Source organism: Drosophila yakuba, chromosome 3R, assembly GCF_016746365.2.
Source record: "Drosophila yakuba strain Tai18E2 chromosome 3R, Prin_Dyak_Tai18E2_2.1, whole genome shotgun sequence".
Classification (NCBI taxonomy): domain Eukaryota; kingdom Metazoa; phylum Arthropoda; class Insecta; order Diptera; family Drosophilidae; genus Drosophila; species Drosophila yakuba.
In genome coordinates, this window is record NC_052530.2 from 13609873 (window position 1) to 13630773 (window position 20901).

At 42.4% G+C, this 20901-nt stretch overlaps 1 protein-coding gene across 4 annotated transcripts in view; it reads left to right on the top strand.

The window, feature by feature from the left end:
* The window catches only part of LOC26535701 (homeotic protein ultrabithorax), a 77658-nt gene that overhangs the window by 7597 nt on the left and 49160 nt on the right, over window positions 1-20901 (top strand). For 2 of the 4 annotated variants that reach the window (XM_015192413.3, XM_015192412.2), the window contains exons 2-3: window positions 1741-1791; window positions 16788-16838. The exons of 1 other annotated variant lie outside the window; for it this stretch is intronic. In XM_015192413.3, coding sequence (XP_015047899.1) covers window positions 1741-1791; window positions 16788-16838 — 102 coding nt within the window. The remainder of the gene's footprint in view (window positions 1-1740; window positions 1792-16787; window positions 16839-20901) is intronic. One more of the 4 variants, XM_015192414.2, reaches the window with a different exon arrangement.

Consider the following 20901-nt stretch of genomic DNA (forward strand, 5'->3'; position numbering starts at 1 on the left):
GAGTCCTAGTATCACCTCCTGTTCGCCTCCTCTTTTTGGAAGCACATTAATGTCAATTTAATGTTTCCTTAATGACTTCTTCTGGCTGCAACTTCTCGGCCAGTTGTTATCAGTTGGCTGGTCAAACTGGGAAAGTGTTTATGCTAAATAGCTAACGAGTTTTCCACTCGAAAGTGAATCGCTCGGATGTTCAAGTTGCATTCTGTTCAGTTTGATGGTCTGCTCAAAGTTCTCCATGTTCTCCATGCCACATGCTCTTGGCGTCTATTTATTTGGGTCGGCAATTAAGATTTATATCAGCCCATTTGATGGGCAATAAAAGGCCAAAGACGCCGCAAGCTGCAGCCGGAAAATGAGAGCATTTTCCCGGAGATCTCTCTCGCTCTCTCATTTATGCGACTGTCGGCTAATCCTCCACGAAAACGAAGCGTGCTCCGCCTTAAAGAGTCATAAAAATCAGTTTCCCCCGTTGAAAAGGTGTGAAAATTTTCAAGGGGGGCAAGACCGCAAACTAAATGTTTAATTTTTACAAGTCGCGTCGCATGTAAACAGCACTCAGCATCCCCCCTTTTGCCAGCCATTTGTTTGAATTTGTCTAAAGTGGCTGGCCCCTTTGCTCTTTTTTCCTGCACAATTCTCATTTTCATTTACAGAAAGAATACAAAAAAAAGGCAGAGAGGAAAACGAAGCGTTTGTCAAATTTAAAACCCTTTGCCCCTCATAGTTTTTGGCCGTTTTCTTGTTCTTTTTTCTTTTTTAATTTAATATTTTCTTTGTTGTTTCTTTGCGTCTGGATGGCCACATAGTAGCAGTATCTGTGTGCGGCACTCGGCTGTCTCTGTGTCTGTTAGCTGGAAATTACGTTTACTCAGGCGCCAGGCGCGCATATTTAAATACACACGTGTTTTATCGCTGCCATTAAATCATATTTTTATACTTTTACCTTTTCCACGGCAAGCTGCCGACGCCCCCTCATCGCCCCCCTTTCGAGGCGTTGGCATTTCGGATTGTTTACATTTTGCACTTTCATGGCATAAACAAAGCTGAGGCGACGCTAAATATCGTGAAAAAGGCGAGACATCCAGCAAACTGCGATAGAAACAGGCGATAATGCCGCGATTGATAGCCCTAGTTCAAACTTTGAAAGACTCTCGTAGTGCCAGGCGAGATATCATGAGCTATTCTATGGCTATGAAGTGCACTTTGAGTGGCTTAGAAACAACACCATTCTTGAGTTAAATAATCTGTTCCTCTAACATGATTGTTAAATGGCTTATTCTAAGGAATGTAGTTCCAGTTTATACCTAGGGGAATGACTTGTTAATGGTTTTAACACAAATAATTGAACAAATTATATTATATTTATTGCTTTTGCAGCACTTTTAATAGTTCAATTACGATGTATTAGATTTAGTTACTAAATATAGAAATTTTTTATAAAGATCCAATTAATCTGTGTACCTCTAATTGATTCCAATTATCAGTTATCTTTCTGTACCTTTTCATATTTCTCTAGTCAGTAGCCGATATTCCACCGACAACAACAAAGCTTTGGTTGGCAAGTCTTAACCGGCTCCGCCACACGTGCGGCTGCTTAACCCTAAGATACCCCCAGATCCCCACGTATCCCCATATAGCCCAAACACCATCCATCTGCATCTCGAGATCTCTTGAGTGTAAACAATTTTGATTCCACATTTTTTAAACGTTTTCTTCTCTCCGCTTTGCTTGCATTTTCAGGTAAGATAAGATCTGATTTAACACAATACGGCGGCATATCAACAGACATGGGTAAGAAAATTTGCACTTTTATTTCGTTACATTATTCGCTCTTAAGTTTTCCGAAAAATAGAGTATCGAGCAGGTCCACTAACAAACCGTAGAAAACTAATCCCATTATGGTGTTGGTGGCTAAAATACTGTAGTACTCGTCTTTAAGCTGGGCAACATTTATGAATCAAAGGGGCGGGGCTGTGGGTGGACCGGGAAAACCTGGGGGCCGCGTGTGGAAATGATTGATTCACTGTCCCATGATTACGCTCCAGCCGAGGGAGCTCGCCATGTTCGAGCTGCTTGCTCCGCTGGCAATTAATATTAAACATGGCAATTCAATTGGCCAACAAATGCGGCCAACACGCACGCTGGATGGGCAGGGGGAGAGGAATCCAGATCTTGGCCCGGTTGGACGCCTCGTTCGAGCGGCTCCCTTTTCCCTATCGTACCTCGTGCTATCAGCTCTCGTTCCCGCAGACGATCGTGTAGTCGAATTGCGTGTTTTCCCTGCATACCCTGCACTTTGAGTGTTAATTTCGTTAATTAACAGCTTTCTAGATAAATATGTATGTATTTTAAATATTTTTTCGGTTTAATTGGGCATTGTCTGAGATTGCTAGACCATTCAAATGATTCTTTCAACTTTGAATAATTTAATTTAAATAAACTTAACTTTGGCTAAAACCTTCTTAAATAACAGAATGTAATTTAACAAAGCGGGGGTAAGGGATAAATTGTTCGCAAATAATGTATACAGCCATTAAAGTTATTGCGCCTAGGGGTATTTGCATACCTTTTCAGCTGGACTGAATTATAAGTATTTCAAATTTAATTGCTTGCACTATTAGCATTCCTTTTATTTCAGTGCATCGCAAATTCGTCTATATCTGATCCTCTTAAGATATTCGCTGCCGAACGCGAACATCAAAGCCCCAGAGCCACTGAAGGCGTTTATTTCAGCCTGTTGTTTGGGACCTTTTGATGCGAGGTTATCAATCAGTCTTGTCTCGCGCAGCTACTTCTTAAAATCCAATTACACACGTGAACAAGGGAAAAGCAGGGGACTGATGGCAGGGGGGATGGATCTCCCTCTGATCAGCGCGGGTCTTGCGTTTTTTGGTTTTTTTGCGGGCAGGCCACTCAAATTACATACATTGTTGCCGGGGCATTGGGGCGAAAAATTGGCGGGCCATCAGTGAAGCTGAGCCACCCAGATTGCTGCTCAGTCAGCTACTTCGCTCCCACTTATTATTTATATTCAATTGATAATCTCGTGCAAATCGGTAGCTAAGTGTTGGCACAGGCGCAACAAGTGGGCAGCTACTTGGGAATCTGCGATCAACTATCCCAGATTCAAGAGCCACCAACTGTGCATGGAGAGAAAAGTAAACCAAGTTCTTTAGGTGTTGAACTATTGGGTATAATACAAATCATTAGTACAAATAGAAAATGGTTAGTTTATATCGAGCACTCTACTGCCTATAAGTAACCCTTTTATATATTTTCCATACTGAAAGTTAAGTTTGAATATCAAAATTGTAGCTGACAAAGAGAAAAATGCCATTTCATTAGCAATTACGATCAGTTAAAGCTGAAGTCGATTGCCACTTTTCTCCGTGTGGTATCACTTCTGACACTCGCAGATAAGCACCGATAAGCCCCACAGCTTCTGGCTGTGGATTATGGCCAGCACTTAGGAGGCATCTAGTGAAGGGGAAGGGGTCTTTAAACCCAGCAGAGGAACCACTCTCTTCCGGCTTCTCTGACATTGAAAGCCGCGATTTGGGTACGTACGGGTCCGCAAGAGATAATTAAATAGCGGGCTTAATAGAATTAAATGCCGTGTTTGCATTTCAAAATCCGCAACGTGCCAAAATCCAATGGCCAACGGGCTGACGCCCCCAACTCTAAAATGCAGGTGGACGCACAACCTGGCTGGCCGGGAAAAAATGTCAATTTGGACAAGTTTTGATAATTGCAGGTCCCCCTAGTTACTCTATATGGGTGTGTGAGTGTGTGTGTGTGTGTTGCTACTGTGCGGCTCGTTGCAGGTTGCATGTGGCCATGTGGCCATGTTGCATGTAGCATGTTGCAGTTAATAATTATTGAAATGTGCGGCCCGCCAGGAGTCGTGCCATGCTCCTTGCGCTTCCTGCGCGGCTTCCTCCATCTGAATGTCCGTATAGCTGTCCGTTCGTCCGTTTGTCCGTCAGTGGCTGCATGCTTCGTTACCTTTTAGCCTGGCCAAAAGGCTAACAATGCTTGCATTTTCCCACCTTTTTCACATAACTTTTTTTCCTCCTCCCCGACTTTGTTTTGTTTTCTGTGTGGTTGTTTTTTGTTTTTGTCTGTTTTTCGCCTTGTGTGTTTGCTGGTGGCAGGGTAAACAAGTCGGCCACTTGGCCAACTCGTTACTTCCCGCTAAAACCCTCCCCTCACATGTCGATTGGCGATGTCGAAGTTGTTACCACTTCGGACGCGCGGTCCGGCCTCCGTCGGCCGGCACCCCTGTAATAAATTCATATTCAAATTGTTAATTGAATATTATTTGTTAAATTTGCAAGCATTAAATGTAAATGTCGGCGGCGGATGTCCGACGCAGGGGGCGTGGCACGTTGGGGGCGAACGAGAGCTGCTTATTTTGTATTCGCTTGTATAATATGGGATTCAACAGAGCCAGTGTTCGCTTTTAATTGAAATTTTTGACTTGCGGGAATAAAGCATAAGTATTTTTGACTGATTTAAAGCTAGGTTAATGATAGGTACAGATTTATTTAAGTGTTGTGTCAAACCCTTCTTTAAAATAGATCGAAACCATAAAGTAACCAAAGTCGGTCACTGTACCAATGACCTGAAAAAGTAGCCTGCAGACATGCAGAAACGCCGCCCCCAAAAATCAACAAAAAGCCCTCCCAGGAGAGTTTTAAAATTCGCAAGCGGATGACAAAAAAAAGGGGCAACAAAAAATTGTGCCAACTGCGACTGTGAGTATTTTGAATACTCAGGCTCTTGTTCGCTGGTCGTTGTCCTTGTCGTTGTGGCTCTGCAATTTCCATAATTCATATTCATAGACATTACACAATAACAGCCAGTAGCGAAAGGAGAAATGGAAAATGGAAAGGGAGAAAGGGAAAGAGAAGTAGACCCAGTCCAGACAAACAAACGACAGCACCTGCAATACGGACAAATGTCCGTCCTAGCACACCCAACAAAAAATAGACAATAAAAGAATGTGCAGAGTGCGAAAATGCCACATATGCTGGTAACGAAAAAGAAAGTCCAAAAACTGTCGCACCACGCTCATGCATAAATTATTCAAGAAGCAAAACTCAAAGAAGAATTCTGCCATTAATTTGATGGGCTTCAAATCACTGGCAAATTAGCCCAGCACACAACACACCCATGTTATCCAACAGATACTGCGCTCACACATCCGCATCCGCATTCGCAACGTGCTGGCAATTTGATTTTACACACTTCGAAATTATTAACTGGGGAGCACTTTGTGTGTGGCAAGTGTAAGTGTTGTACTCGTTCCAACGGAGCAGAAACAGTTCATAAAATGGCAGCAGGGCACTTTCGTTTTTACCGTTGGCATTTGCAGCATCTGCAGGACGAAGGACGACGGACGACGAACGATGGACAAAGGGGGTGGCTCTGGCAAGGACATCCTGGCGTGTGTCGCCAACGAGCCAGTGGACATCTGGCCTGACCTGGCCTGGTCAGCACCGGACTGAGGCAGGTTTCAATTAATGAATTAGTAATTTCGGCCTCATTGTCGTAATGAACACTTTGGGGAGATCTAACTAAACTGGCAAAGCTTGTGCTAATCATTGGTACTGAAGGTCAGATGAAAAGTATAAAGTATACTCTCTAAAATGATTGAAAAAGTTGTTCATCACAATGATAAAATTTGAATTATAGTTTGAAATATTATTAGTAGCTAGTTTTATAGAAATATTCCGCTTAAAGCAAGTTTGTTTGCCTTAAAATTTCTCGAAGCTCCGTGTATTCACTATAAAGTCAATAAGCACTCCTCATAAAGCACAAAACTCCTCCTCCTTTAAACTCCTTTTAGCAGCCGTGATTGCAGGCCACAGCTAATAGCATTTGCAGTGGCGTAATTTACCATATCATTGTGTCATTAAAACGTGCATTTGAATCTTTGATCCAAAGTGAACACACGTTGCAATTGCAGTTTGTTTGCTAAGCCACACTTAATGAGCGGTTGCAGTTCGAAAAACTGATACATCGTAGATGGAACCACCTCTTCGGGGAGTAGTGACCACAATTGCTCGCGATGAGCCACTGACTTCAAATATCCGGGAACCCGTCTTATCGGAATATACATCCGTATCTTTTCGGGTGCTCTTTCGATTCACTTTTATTGTATTATTCTGTTTGCTTCGCTGTAGGTATGCAATTAGTCAATTAATTTGAAAATTTATTAACCGCCAAAAACCAATTTGCTCCAGATCAGCAAAAACACACGAGCAACGAAACGAACAGGGGGAAAACAAAAACAAAAGAACGCGCTGCGGAGATCGCGAAATGCCGGCGGTAAACTGGCCTCGATCTTGGTCAAGATCACGGCTACGAAAGCTGTAAGATCCGTTCGAGGCGTTGGTCAGCGTACAAATGAAGGGTCTAGAGGTTGCGGGACTTTCAGCGAGTTAGGGATTTGAAATCGGAGCCCCGAAAGGAGTTTCGTCCCCCCTTGCTGTCTTGTTGCCTTGTTGCCGTTTCAAATTTGTGGAAAAGTAGTGCAGATAATTTATGGGTTCGGCGGCAGCGGAAGTGCGTGTGTATCTGGGAGATACGAATCGGAATCGCAGCGGCTACCGATGCTTTTCTAGGTCAAAAAGCAGAGTCCGCGAAATAAATGACTTTTGTGCATGTCGCCGACTGCTTGCCGTCGGCTTGGCTTCCAGCCATAAATTGTGTGGCATTTGAAAAGCGTTAGTTGTCTTTCCCACTCACTCTGCTGGAGGTGCCCTCTCCTTCCTTCCTTTTCGGCTTATGATTAATAACGCTCGGTTGAGCTGAAAACCTGCTTTTGGCGGCCATCATGATCAGCTGATCGCGCAGACCCGAAAAAAGAGCAAACGTCATGACGGCACGCTGCCCCGTGTCCGTGTTCGTGTCCGTTGGGCAAATGAAATGAACCTGGTGGTGATCGGTGATCACTCATAGAAAGAAGTGACTGATCGCCGATAGGAACAAGTGTGCTGGTGTGCGTGCGTGAACCCATTTTGGAAATGTCAGATGGCTGGAAGTCTTCAGTGATCTTCACCTGATGCTCAGACTTCGATGCTTGCTCACCGCACAGGTATGCGCTCGTTCCTTCTCTCGCTCTCTCGGTCTCTCGGTCTCTCGTTTTATTCATCTGCTCTTTGTGCGCGTTTATCTGGCTCCTCTCTTTCGCTCACCTGGTGATCGATCATCTTTTCGCTCAGCCGGTTTTGGTGGTTGCTTTGGGAATAAATTTATCTGCTCTCGGCGGAATGAATCTCAATCTCACCTTTATTCGAATTGGAACAATACAGGTGACCGTAGCTCGTTTACGATATTCGCAGCTGTCAATGGGAGTCCGCCGAGGTGAGATAATTCTTCTGATTAGACCAAGGTTAGTGCGGCAAAGAAGATTGTTATACCAGGTTAGATCACCTGGCTGCGTTAGAGGAGCTCAGATAAGACATTTCGTTGGATTTACCTATATGGGTATTAAATCTCATAGATCTTAGCTTTTGTAAGATATTAAACGTGATGAAAAAACATGATGATGTCGCTTTATTATTATTAATTATTTCTTAATTTAAAATTCAGAATTTATTAATATGATATTAATATCGTTTCAAAATGGTTTTTAAATTGGTTATACTGCTGTCTTGTATTACTGAACTTAAGTCGACTCCCGCCCTTTTACCAACCCCCACCGAATTGACAACCAAATCACGTCCCCTGATTTCACGAGAAATTTGTAGGGACACAGACCCACCGCAGCAGAAGCGAACCAGAATCGAGCGTTTCCCTGTAATCTCAATCGATGATCTATTAACGAGTGTCCATAAAAATTATGCAACTTTCCGCTGCAGCAACAAAATGGATGTGCACAACAACAGCAACGACAATTGAGCCAGAATGCCATTTCCTTTGTCAGCTGGGGCCATAAATCTTGAGCATATTAACATGGACGTGCGATGAAAGTGCCAGCCAAATATGTCATTGTCAGTTGGGTTTTGGTCAGGAAGAAAGGGGATTGGATTGGATTGGATTGGATAGGATGGCATGGGATGGTATGGAATGGTATCGGATAGGTTGCGATTGGATTGTGGAGTAGGGGCCAAGACGCCTCTGCGGCTGCCGAAGCCGAGTGTATTGACACCTGAGCTGCCCAAACATTCGAGCTAGAGGATGGAAAAGAAAGTTAGGGACTGGCCCTCCGCAGATCAATAGAACAGGTAGTTTTCTGTTTTGGGAATACTTTCGGCCGTAAATCACCGAGCCAAACTGAAACTGATAACTGGCCAAAAGTCGTATGCCAAGTATTTCGTGCCTGTTTATCGCACTCGATGCATTTGGAATTGGGCAGAGTATTTTTACGTATTTATGCGCAAGTTTGTTGTGTTGCGCTGTATCTGTGACACAAACACAAAACATGACCAAATTTTTGGGCGTGAGCTGGATTGAAGAGCGAAAGAGAGGGATAGATAGAGAGCAGCAGAGAGAGAGACGGCATACTGACAGCGCCCATAAATCTTTGTAACATGACACTTTTGGCAATGGAAATAAAATATGGCATTCGGCGCACCAAAATGTCGCACCAGGCTCCCTCGATTTTTGTTCTGTTTCTTTTATATTTTTGGCACTGCCCCCGTCACTTTGGCCCACTGTGCCATGCGACACTCAGCGGATCGCTCGCGTACAGCATTCAGCTAATTACAAATGAAATTACAATGGTCAGATTGAGCCTCCCTGCCCACCGCCATGGCGATCCTCTGAGCTGCTGTTCCTGCTGCCGGCCAAGTGTCACTTGCCGCTGTCATTTTCGTTTCGTTTTCATGTGTCACTTGGCAGGCCTTCGCCCCGAGCCCCCCTTTACCCCCACTTCCCCTTTTGCCCCTTTGGGGCCCAGTCCTTGTCCTTGTAATAAAGCAAAACGGCTGCGCATGCGCGCAAGTCACTCAGCAACGATGCACTGTGAGCAAATGAACAGAAAAACTTATCTCGCAAAAACATTTTTTTCTTAAATGTCATTTTAATGCATATTTAAATATATTCCAAGACTTATCACTCGTGCTAGTTTTTCCTTTAAAAAGAAGATGTAATATTGAAAAACATCAGTTTTCAAACCATTTTTTGTAAGTGCACCAAGAGCAACATCAACTCGGTAAAGCCGCTGCCTCTGTCAGATTTTGTGAGTGTCACTTGGGCTGCTTTGTTGCTGGAACCTGGCTCTCGGTCGTGGTCGTGGTCTTGGTCTTGGTAACTCGGATCCCGAGCCAGACTCTTGGGTGTTATCTGTCCCGTCGACCGTCTTCAGTTTCGCAGCGGTTGCATCTCGACGACCGACGACCGGCGACCGGCTTCGAATCTGTATCTGTATCTGAATTCCTGCGGAAACACGCGAAATGCGCGCCTCGGCGTATAAAACTGTTAACTAACTCAATTTTGTAGCTGTCAGTTGGCCAAGGGGGCTGTAGAGTTCAGCATGGGTTAATGAGTTGTTGTTGGTCGTTGCCGGCGTGCCGCTTACACATGTCACAACAAATTGCCAGCCGTTGAGGTTCGGCTTGCCCATAAACAAATCACTTGACCTGTGGGGCGAAATTTCGCCAGGCTTTTTTTACATTTTGATGAATCCAGATCTGGTTAATATATAGGACTGCCGTGGATGTGGAGCAGGTATGCCGGCGGCTCAGAGCACGTGTGTCACGGCGCAAACTCACGGATGCACGCCGCGCACATGTCTGTCACACAAATGTCACTTAGAGTTGCAAACGCCGCGGACGCTTAACAATTTCATAATTTGGTGGGGAAACGAGGGGCTCTCTAGAACAGTTGACATTGGCCCAGGAGAATCGGGAATGCGAAAAGCGAGGCCGGATATTTAGTATTCACCGCGCATTTGAGCAGCCGAGTGACCAACAAGAAGCCAAGATTTGTGCACGAAAAGAAAGTTTACAAAATTGGACTTATACAAATGTTTATTATAAAGTATTAAAATAAATGTATATTCTATATTTTTATTAAGGATCATTAGAACACAATTTATATTATTTAACGATAGAACACTAACTTCGAACTTTTGGTCATCGCTTCCGAAAGTTTATTGTATGCCAATGAAGAGTTTTTTGTGCAATGTAAGCCCCTTTCGTACCTCCTTATCCCCAAAAGGAAGCAAAGTTGACAATTCAATCATTGTGGGGCTTGGCCGCTGGGGGGCGCCACCGCAGCTGGAAGTGCTGGGCGCTTTATATATAGAAAATAGTTAGTTGTATGCACTACAACTGCCGGGGTTTCCCACTCCTTTCCATTCTTTTGTTTGTTTGTGTCACTTGGCAGCTTCTGGGTTGGGGAAATGAAAGGAAAATGGGGATGGCGATGGGGATGGGGACGGGAAAAGGGAATGTGGAAGGAGATAGGGAGAAGGGGGCACGTTGACAACGGCAACAATTGCAGCCACAACAGTAAAAGGGGGACAAAAGGCGCACCACGCGGCAATTCTGCCCAGAAAGAGTTTTGCCCATGGTCTAGTGTGCTAGTGTGTGTGAGCCAACAAAACTTGGGGCCATAAATTTGCAACGGATCACATAAATCACATTCAAGTGAAGCTTAACACACGCGCCCAAGTAGAAGACACACACACTAACTCGTTCTTGCAAGTCCCTGTCTTGTGAGTGCGAGTGTGAGTGTGAGTATGAGTGTGTGCAGAAAAAACACTTTTTCCAGCTCTGGAAGAGGAAAAACCGTTGTAATGGCAACTCGCAGGGTGCAAAGTGTCCCCAAGGGTCAACAAAGGTCAACGCGAATGCACATTCCAAAAGGTGTGTAGCTTATCTTACCTTGAAATTTATTAGCTCTGATAAATTAAGATATATTAAATGGTAGACACATTAACGATATCCTAGAACTCATCTTAATTAAACTAAAATGTTTCATAACAAATAAAACAAGTAAAAAGCCGTTGTTCAAACCCCCAAAATGATAGGAACTCGGACTAGCATCAGTAAAATGCCAAATTCCAAACACATTGTAGTAGCCAACTCTGCATTAGGCAACATTTCCGAAATTACCCCCAGGATGGTAAAACTTTCAAGCCAAATTAACTAAACGGTTAAAGCAACAATTGCAAATTGGCAACAAATTCACAGATCATAAAGTGCAGCCGAGGTGGGACAACAATTCCAGTTGCACTTCCGTCTGCAAACTCCGGTTTCCAGTTCCCGGCACCCAGCATCATTTCATTTGAAGAACTTTGCCATTTGAACTTGACATTTAGCACACGGTTCGAGGGGACTTCTTTGCAAAACAATTGCAGGCCAACGGCGACAGAGAGAGAGAGAGAGAGAGGTAGTGGCGGCGGGAAAGAGAAGGGAAGTGCACTTTTGGCATTCCTCGGCTGCCAGGGAATGCCATCACACAAGCACACGAGCTCACTCTCACACACACACACACACATGCACTCACATGTGCAGGCAGCCAGGACGAAAGGAAACAGTTGCAAGGGTGCGCAGGGGATGGGCCAAGCCACCCCCTGCCGGCGGAAAGAGAGGGCTAGATGGCGGGCGAAAGAGAGGGGCGAGTCCGCATCAGACGGGCGGCCATTGCAGCACCTGTCGGCCATGCGGCTGAGTCGCGTGCTCGTCGCTTTATTTGCTTCCCGGATTTTGCGCCATTAACAATATGGTTCGGACCTTCCCCTTTTTGGCCACCCCTTACACTCCTAAGTAGGTCCATCAGAACTAGGACTTTTAATAGCCATATGTGACAAGATGTGGAAATAAACAATTTTTAAAAATTGTTTAGCTTATGTATTGCTTTATTTAAAATATGTAATTCAAATCAGAAATGGTGTTGTCTTCTTTATGTTTATTTTAAATTTGTAACTGCATTGGTGTTTTTACGTATATCAAAGTATCATATACCAGTTACATATCTTTGGCTCCAACTTGCAGATACTCCATCTAGCTAGAAAACCACCAGCTGTGCACCTCAGCCAGTGCCTTGGAAAACTGGTAAAATAGGGAGACGCCGTGGAGTTGCTTATAAATTAACCCATTGGCGAAATGAAAATATTGTCTGTTAATTGATCAATGTGTATGCAACGGGAGTGCAGTTGTGCCATTTGGCATGTACTCAGATGTTTGGGGCGTGCGTAGTGCAGCTAAAATTTAATTAGATTCCGTATTAGCTGCTGCGCCAAATGTTCTGGTCCTACGGACTTTATCAGCTGCACACAATTGCATAGTGGAGCCCAAGTCACACACACCAGCACACTTTATGTGGTACGTGCAGATTTATTGTTATTGAAATACAATTGCGAAATTAACTGTCAAAGTGTGCGACCCATCGTCAATGTACTCGCAAAATGCCATATGTTTTCCTATTCAGTTTGTGTGGGACTCGGAGGCAGTGGGGCAAATACCACCCACTTATTCAAAGTCAGGCCCACTTATGGGTTAAAGAACGAGTTTAATTTAAATTATAAATGGGAAAAATATCTACAAAAAAGTACGTTAAGCCGATTAGATATCAATTCAGATTTTAATTAACATTCAACATTCAATCCATTTATTTATGGTCGTCAAAATAAATATTCTTCAAATTACCATTAAATGGCAGCTTCAAAATTGAGTTTTAATGATCTTCAAAAGCTCAGTGTACTTTGGTCGTGGTCATGATTAATGTTACGCTTATGCACTCGTAGGGGCTTTATTTTGAATCCATTTCTTTGGACAGCACCAAAAGTTGCCAGTACTCTAAATCAGTGGCTAAAACTCGCCCAAGAACCCCCTCAGAACCTCCCCCATACCTCCCCCCATAAGCCCCCAACTGTTTGCGCTAAACGAGCTTTGCATATTTACTGTACTAGCAGCAGACATTTTACGATATATTGAGAGTTATTTGCAATATATTTTGCAACGGGCAACAGCAGCAGCAACAAGGACGACAAATGTTCCACCGACGGCGGCGGCAACAACAAGTGCAGTGTGTTCGGTGTTCAGTGGAAATGCAGGCAGAGAAAGCTTCTAATTCCGGCACTGAAACCATAAGTCTTTGTCGCATTGTACACACACACACAGCACACACACACTCAGATACCCAGTCGCAAATACACTCGCAAAGGGCAAGGGATGAGGGGTTGTATTTGTATGGGTGGTCCTGGCATTTCAGGAGGTCCTGCGAGGTCCTAGGCCTGGAGTTGCGTCCATTACTTAGGTTCGATACACAAGTTTCGCCTATAAATTCGAAACTTATTTTTCTGTTTTCGAAGATTTTGTTTAATTTAGGTAAATTTACATAAGATACAATTGTGCCACCCCATAGAACGCTCGCAGGACCTGCGGAGTCCTTTTTGCCTTTTGCAGTCTCTAAATTTGTGCGAAAATTGAGCCAAAGTTCAGTTCGCCTCTGAAAGAGGAGCAACAATCGATTCTTTCTATTTCTCTTTTTTTTTGCACATTTTATTGCCCCGGCCTGGTCTAAATTTGAATTCAGCTCAAATTGAAAGTTCACAACGCACATATACACTTGTAGATGGATCTGGCGGGGATTCAAACATACAAGCATACATATATACGTATACATGTATATATGTATGTATGTTTGTGAACTCGGGGAGACACACCGATATTTATGCGTTTTCGAATGCAGCTCAACTCAGCTTTAATTTAAATGGATTTCTCTGCCTGGCAACCCTGGCAGACATATGGCAGCATTTGCAATTTGCAATTTGCAGCCCAAAGGGGGTTAAAAGGGGCTAAACGGGGGTCCAAATGGATGGGAGGTCGCACTCCCTGGCTGGCCGACTCCACTGACTGCCGAGGATTGATTGTGCTTGTTGATATTTTGTCAAATAACGCAAATAAATACACAATTACACACTCAAGTGAATCCGTTGCGAGAATGGGTTGTTCTCCAGAGGGGGACCAGGGGTTCCGGTTTGGCCAGGGGTTCCTGGAGTCATGGGGTTAACCCGGGCATGGACGTGTTCTCTGTGTGTTATCCTCGTTTAAAGGATTTTCATTTGTTTAAATGTGCTTTATCGAAAATGGCCAAAAGGCCGCTGGCCATGGCTACTGCTGTTGTTGTTGTTGTTGTTGTTGTTGTTGGCTCAACTCCTGTCCCTTGTTGGCACGTGAAATTTATTCTCAGCGGACAGTGGTTACAAAATCAGTGGGTCAGTTTAGATTTTTAGAGGGAAAAAAGAAGCATATGTTGACGTGTAATTAAACAAATTGCCATAAATTTTCTTAATTTCATGAAATTATTTTTGGTTTTTTGTACAATAATTCGAAATTGTCCAATAAAACTACTATAGTTTCCATAAATTTTGTTATTTCATTTGCAACCAATGATCCCTCGAATATGCCCCACTGTTCCGCAACTTTTGACTTTGCCACTGTTTGTTTTTGCCTTTGGCATTGTTTTTGTTGGGGCTTTTTTCGGCGCACGCCCGTAAATTCCAATGTAAAATGTTGCATTTATCTTGTAAAAATAATAAATCCGGGCAAAGGGACTTTACTCTCTCACGCTTGGCGGCACATCCAGTAACAGATTGCGCCGCCCATCTGAGGGATGCAATCGGAAGGGTTCGAGATGGGATGAGATTGGGTTGCGGACTCCGGGCTTCGGGCTTTCGGTTTTGGGGATGGTCATTGTTAATGGCCGAATGGGTAAAGAGACGTAAATTTGGCTAATTTTATTAACCGTCAATAGAGCAGAGCAACGACAAAGGATGTACACAAGAACGGGGAAGTGGCGACAAAAAATTAGTCAACACTCGGCCATTAATTTAACTTATTTATTGGCTGCTGCGCATTTATTCCAATTCGGAAAATCCCGAACTGCTGGCGCGATAAATTTAGTCGAATGTGAAAATTGTGCTGCTGCATTTCCACTGCATTCCACTCACCATGCACATGTCGCGGATTTTCATTATAAAATATAGCGGAGGGCGCGGGTAGTGGGTAGTGGGCAGGGGGCACTGGCGACTGTCGCAAAAGAGTTTGCAATTTATTTTAAAATAAAAGTATCTAAAAGCATGACAAATAGTGTGAGATATGTTTTTGCGCACTGCAGCAGGCCGATCCCCCTCGCAGGCCCATGCCCATGCCCATGCCCCCCGGAAACCCCCCGATCCAGAGACATATGATGGGGCGCCGCTGATTTATTTGCATACAACAGCGCGGCAGACAGAGCGAAAATGCAAAATTCCCTGGGCCTGATTCCTCCCCTTGCTGATTTCACTTCTCATTTTTTCCGAGCTACGCCCATTTTTGACGCCAACAGAGACGCGCCGATTGAGTTGGCCGCAGTTGCCAACTTTCGAGGGGTGTGCAAGAGGGGGGTGTTGGGGGCAGTGGGATGCCGACGGAGTTCATGAAAAATCCATTCAAAGTCAAAAATCAAAATGCCAGCAAGCTACAAGGAAGGTGGATTGTCACCGTGGCAGAGAACATATTTTTAAATGGGTGCCATTGCTCCCAAACTGATACGTAGTTGAGCTTCAGTGAATGTGGCACATGGCTATTCAGCAAATCATTTTTACTACTAACTGCTACATGCTAATAAAGGAACAGATTTGTTCATATCACGTTGATCGAAACAGGATATATATCTTAAAAAGGAACTTAGCTGCTCTAAATCCCTTTTCACTCTTTTCACTTTTAAGACCAAAACAAATTCTACTAAATGTTTTCGACGCTGGCAGCAGCCTCATTTCATTTTATTCCTGGGCTTTATGACTCATCGTAAAAAGTTTAAGAACAGGCTGGTTATTAAGAGATTTAAGCTTTTCCCGTATCTTTATCTGGCTTAAAATTGCCCTCCATGTTTGCCTTCCCTGTCTAGTGCTCAATTCATCATTTGGCAACATTTTGCCCAGCGCCAAGTTGCATTTAGTTGTTATTTATGCAAATTTTACATGCTTCAACTTTTCGCCAAGTGCGTCTTGTCGTTTTCGATTATTTAAAACTTTGTACGGAATTTACTAGCTCGCTAGGGATGGAGGAGGTCTCCTTTTTAATGCGCACACCTGACGCGCTCCAACGTCTTCCGCCGGGAACACGGTTACCTCGGGCCGGAGGATTAGGGTCTGCCCTCCGTGCATAATTTTGTGCGCTGCTGTTGAGGCAAATAAATTCTTGAGACGGCTAAAGTTATTAGATTAGCATTAGAGAGCGCTGCGAGATGGGACAGCAGTCCCCGGGCTGAGCTTAGAATTATGATTTACCTGGGGTTATTTACATGCGCATAAACGAAATTCCTTAGGCAGCCTCTAATTTATGAAAAACTCTCTGTTTAGCGAGTCATGTGGCTTTTATAGTTTCCCAAACGGCGCGGCAATTTAACCATTATTATTTTTTACATTTTACAACCAAGTGGAAGTTTTCAAGCGCAATATGCAAACGTATCTGTTTGCCATATCGTTGTATTCCTATCTATGTGCACTAATTTATATATATCTGCTTTCTGTTTTTATAAAACCAAATAATTATATATTTTAATGAAATAATTTCATTTTTATACAAATATTTATCCTTTTTATTAAGTTCCTACTAATAAATATACGATATTAGTTTACTTTTAAAATTTAATTTAATTTAAGATTTAAATATGTTCAATGTGTATTAATACTTGTTTAATTTTACTTTTCATTAATATTTATATATTTCTTATGTCTAGTTATTACTTTTGTTATATTAACTCTGCTCAAATTAATTAACTAACATGTGAGGCATAATCACGTTCCTGGACCTTTATAAACCATTTCTCTCTATTTTTTCCAGGTAAGAGATACTCAGAATCTCTTGCGGGCTCACTTCTACCAGACTGGCTAGGTAAGTGAAAGTTTTGTTATATTTTTTGTAACCCCTTAGCCTATAGTTTTGCCTATGATTTTATTTGAATTTTTTGTGAGAAATCCCATTTTGAATTTTCACATTTTTTATTCACTTATTCGACATCCGTTGCAAAGCCATTTTTCTTTTTTGTGGAACATCTCTCTTTTGATTTTGAGATTGCCAATTCCCGAAATCCAAGACAAAAACATGTTTTTCGAAAGCAACATATATACACGAAACATACAAAACAAACCAAACCAAAACGAAAACCCGTCCACTCCAAAATGTCCAGCATTTTTCCAAAATTCTCCAAAACTCCGGATCCATTGAAACGAGCTTCTTTGAATTTTGCGTTGATTTTTTGCGTTTGGTTGTTGTTGCTGTTGTTGGTGTTGCAACATCATCACATCACCATCATCCTGATCATCCCGTTTGTCTTCATTTCGTGTCAGTCAAAAGGAAGCGTCTCCTGCCAGAGTTCGAGAGGTAAAGCGATACTTTCAAATTCCAATAAATCTAGTAAGTTCTGTGTTGTGTGCATATTCTCCAACTATAACCCCTAGAATCCCAATGTACATACATTCCTACTATCCGTATCTCAGTGTCTGTCATAGTTCAGCATGTGCATGCCTCCAAAAATAGGTGTTGGCCCAATAAGTTATGCAACTCAGTACGTATAATATGTGAAATTATCAGCTCGTAAAATTTGCCCAAAATAATTGCCAATTATTCAGTTTGTCAACTCGGGCCAAAGCACACACACTTAAATACAAACGATTACGTACACTACATACCAGTGTAACTACCAAAAACACTCCACACACAGAGACACATTTTCCTTGCTCTTTGTGTGCAATTAAAGCCACCCACCGCCCAAAGAGGAAAATCGGGTAAAAGTATCACTTGGCACGCAAAGAAAATCAGCGAGAAAAATGGTGATGCCTGACTGCGAATTTTACAAAGCGTATCATTTTGTTAGCAGTTTTTCAGCAGGCTGCACTTGACAAGAATCGCCCCGGGGCACGAAAGACCAAGTGGCACTGTAGTGCAGTAGTCACACAGTGTAGAACAGTGTTGTTGTACAGTGGCACCTCCCCCGCACAGCCAATTAAACACACATTTAATTTACTTTGCCCGTTTAGGCACTCGAAAGGCAGTTAATTCCTGTTTTTAGTTATGTTAACCAAACACTTGACAGACAGCCAGCCAACCAGCAACCTCTGCAGTTTCCTATATGTTTATGGGCAATTTATACAATAGCATAAATTACCAGCACAAACATAAACAAAACATCCTTCCACCGAGTGCCATTTGCCAATCGTAATCAATTCCTGTCCATAAAAAAACAGGGACACAGCCCGGAGAGTCCTGTCGCCGACAGGGACAACAACAAGTACGGTTCCAAGTCCGTATATGTATGTATATCCGCATAGCTACCCAACCTACCAACCTTTGAGCCAGCCCAACCCCACGCATAAATATTTATCTGAAATGTTGAAATCTTCAACTGCAGAAAACGTAAAATCCATTAGAAAATTAATAAAGTCTATGGCGGGAAATGTATTTGTATGAATGCGGTTTTCCACTCTCACCGCCCTCTCCACATTTTCCCAGCGTATTTTTTGTCATATAGGGAAAATTTGTGGCTGTTTTTTGAGGGGCCAAATGTATATTATGCCGACGCTAATAGAATAAAGTCCAATCGATTACAATAATGCTCCTTTGTCTGGATAATGTTTCTGTCTGAGTTGAGGAGGGAGGAGTTTCTGGAGCGGTTGTTGTCAGCCTTTTAAGGATATAATCCATTAGGCCAGTTCAAGGCAGATGTTGCAGGGGATGGCCGAAAAGATGTTTACGTTTATAAATGCGAGGTAATAGTTGTTGGATATATTTTAGTACTTTATTACACAGAATAAATGATTATTTTTCCAAGTCAGCTACGTTAAATGAAGAAATTGGTTATAAAGGAATAGTTGTCTAGAAAGATTTATTTATAATTTTGTGATATATTATATATCATTAAATAATCAATAACAATTTCAAATCCATTTTCTTAATATAATAACAAGCTTACTTTGTAGATCACCCAACTGCTTTTATTAAGATTGCCGTACAAGTTCACAGATTATATCAATTATATTGTAGATTGTTATAAAGATAGAAAAGATACATTTTCATTCCCAGTAACTAAGCAAATATACAAGATATGTACACGAGATATGTAAATTCCCCCGATGTGCGGCTTTGATCGTTTTGTTAGCCAGATGTTTGCACACACTTTGGAGTAGGCTTCATTATCAATAGGGAGGGGTCTATTTATAACCGGGGGAACATGAATGGAGCAAATGTCTTAATGTCTCGACAAGATCGACGCGTCGGCGCCCCCTTCGCCCTCCCCCTTCCCCACCAAAAACGAAGGCAAAAGGCACGCAATTCACAATAATAACATAATAATGTGCAATAAAGTATCTTAATTTGTTGAATTGTTGATAAACTTTGGCGCCACTTCGCGGATAAACATGAAACGAAGCAATTGGAAAATTCTGGCCCCCAATCCGCCTATGAACTGTTCCATTTGGTGAACGTAATTCGGCAGGTTGGAAATACTTTGCTTATCCCACAATCCGACTATCCCACACCAATTACTTGCCTCATGACAATCTGAAAGTTCTCCCTTTGTCGTTTCCGGTATTTCGATCCACTTCATTCTATTGCAATTATCAGTTCGCTTGACTTCTGACATTGCCAGGTGAGCGGGCAAGTAAACTCTGAGATGGGGACAAATTCCAACTGCAACAAGTTGAATTATCTGCAAGTGCCTCACGTGGGTATATATATACATATATGTATGTATGTGTACATGTTTGGTGGGCCAGTGTGAGTGCACTTCCCTATCTGGTCGTTGGTCGTGTCCTCTTAATTGCCCCTCAGAGAGAGACTTGGCAAATTAGTTAATTGGCGGGCAGCTCACTTTGAACTGCTCCACGGCCACTAGCCAACAACGTATCTCTGAGATGCAGATACTGTGGAAGTCGCCAGATATATTGTACTTCCTACTTCTACCGGGATTAACCCGTATCGTTCAATCATTTTCATTCTTTAGCGAAATAGGTAAAAATAGTAGACGATTTTCTGTTTACTGTTCCCTGAAAAAGTTTTTTGAAACACATTTTTGAAAACTTGTTTAACACCTCTCGCTTTCTTAGGGTCAAATGCCGAAAGTCGACATACAAACACAAATAAATAATCTGCTTTCCTTTTCCCTCTCTTCAATCGTCCTTTGATAATGCCGCATTCTAAACGTATTATTATTAACATTAGTATACTTGTGTATATGTCTGTGTATACCTATATGTACATTTTATCTCTCACCGGTTATTTTAACTTTGTTTACCTTGCTCTTTCCTTGACTTTTAAGTAGTGTAGTTTTTTCGACAGTAATTACTGGTTATAGTCAAGTTCTGTTTATGTTTTTATATGAGCGGTTTCAGATACCCTAGAATGACACTTCAAAATATACAATAAAATAAAACATGATTTAAAAATAAATGAATTAAAATTGATAACCAATAAAAAATTTGTTCTGTTATTTATTTGTTAGCAACAAAATTAAAATACGAAAGCGTCTAAGTCTGTAGCAGCGAATTGGCATTTTGTTGTTGGCTAGTAAATCCCACCTGCAAATGCAAATTTAATCTCTTTAGATTAATGATTAATGGTTGTTGAATTTGAATACAAATTTCTGCCATTAACAACGGAATTAGTATTTGAATGCCATTCGTTTGCCACTCGATTCGCGCGCAATTAAAACACTCGTTCGTCAGGTGAACAGAAATAAACCAAGTGGCTGTTCTCCTTTTATCGATTTTTGGTGGCCATTAACTTTCGCACAGTTACCCATATTTTCCGCCATTCGGAAAACTCCCCCAAAAATGGGAAATGCGAGCACTTTCAGCTCCACCCTCGCCGCAGGCAATGTGGCAGATATTTTTCTCGTTCTTTTGCCAGCTCAGCAGATGAATGCGTATAATTTTCGGTTTGATTTATGGCCATTGACCCC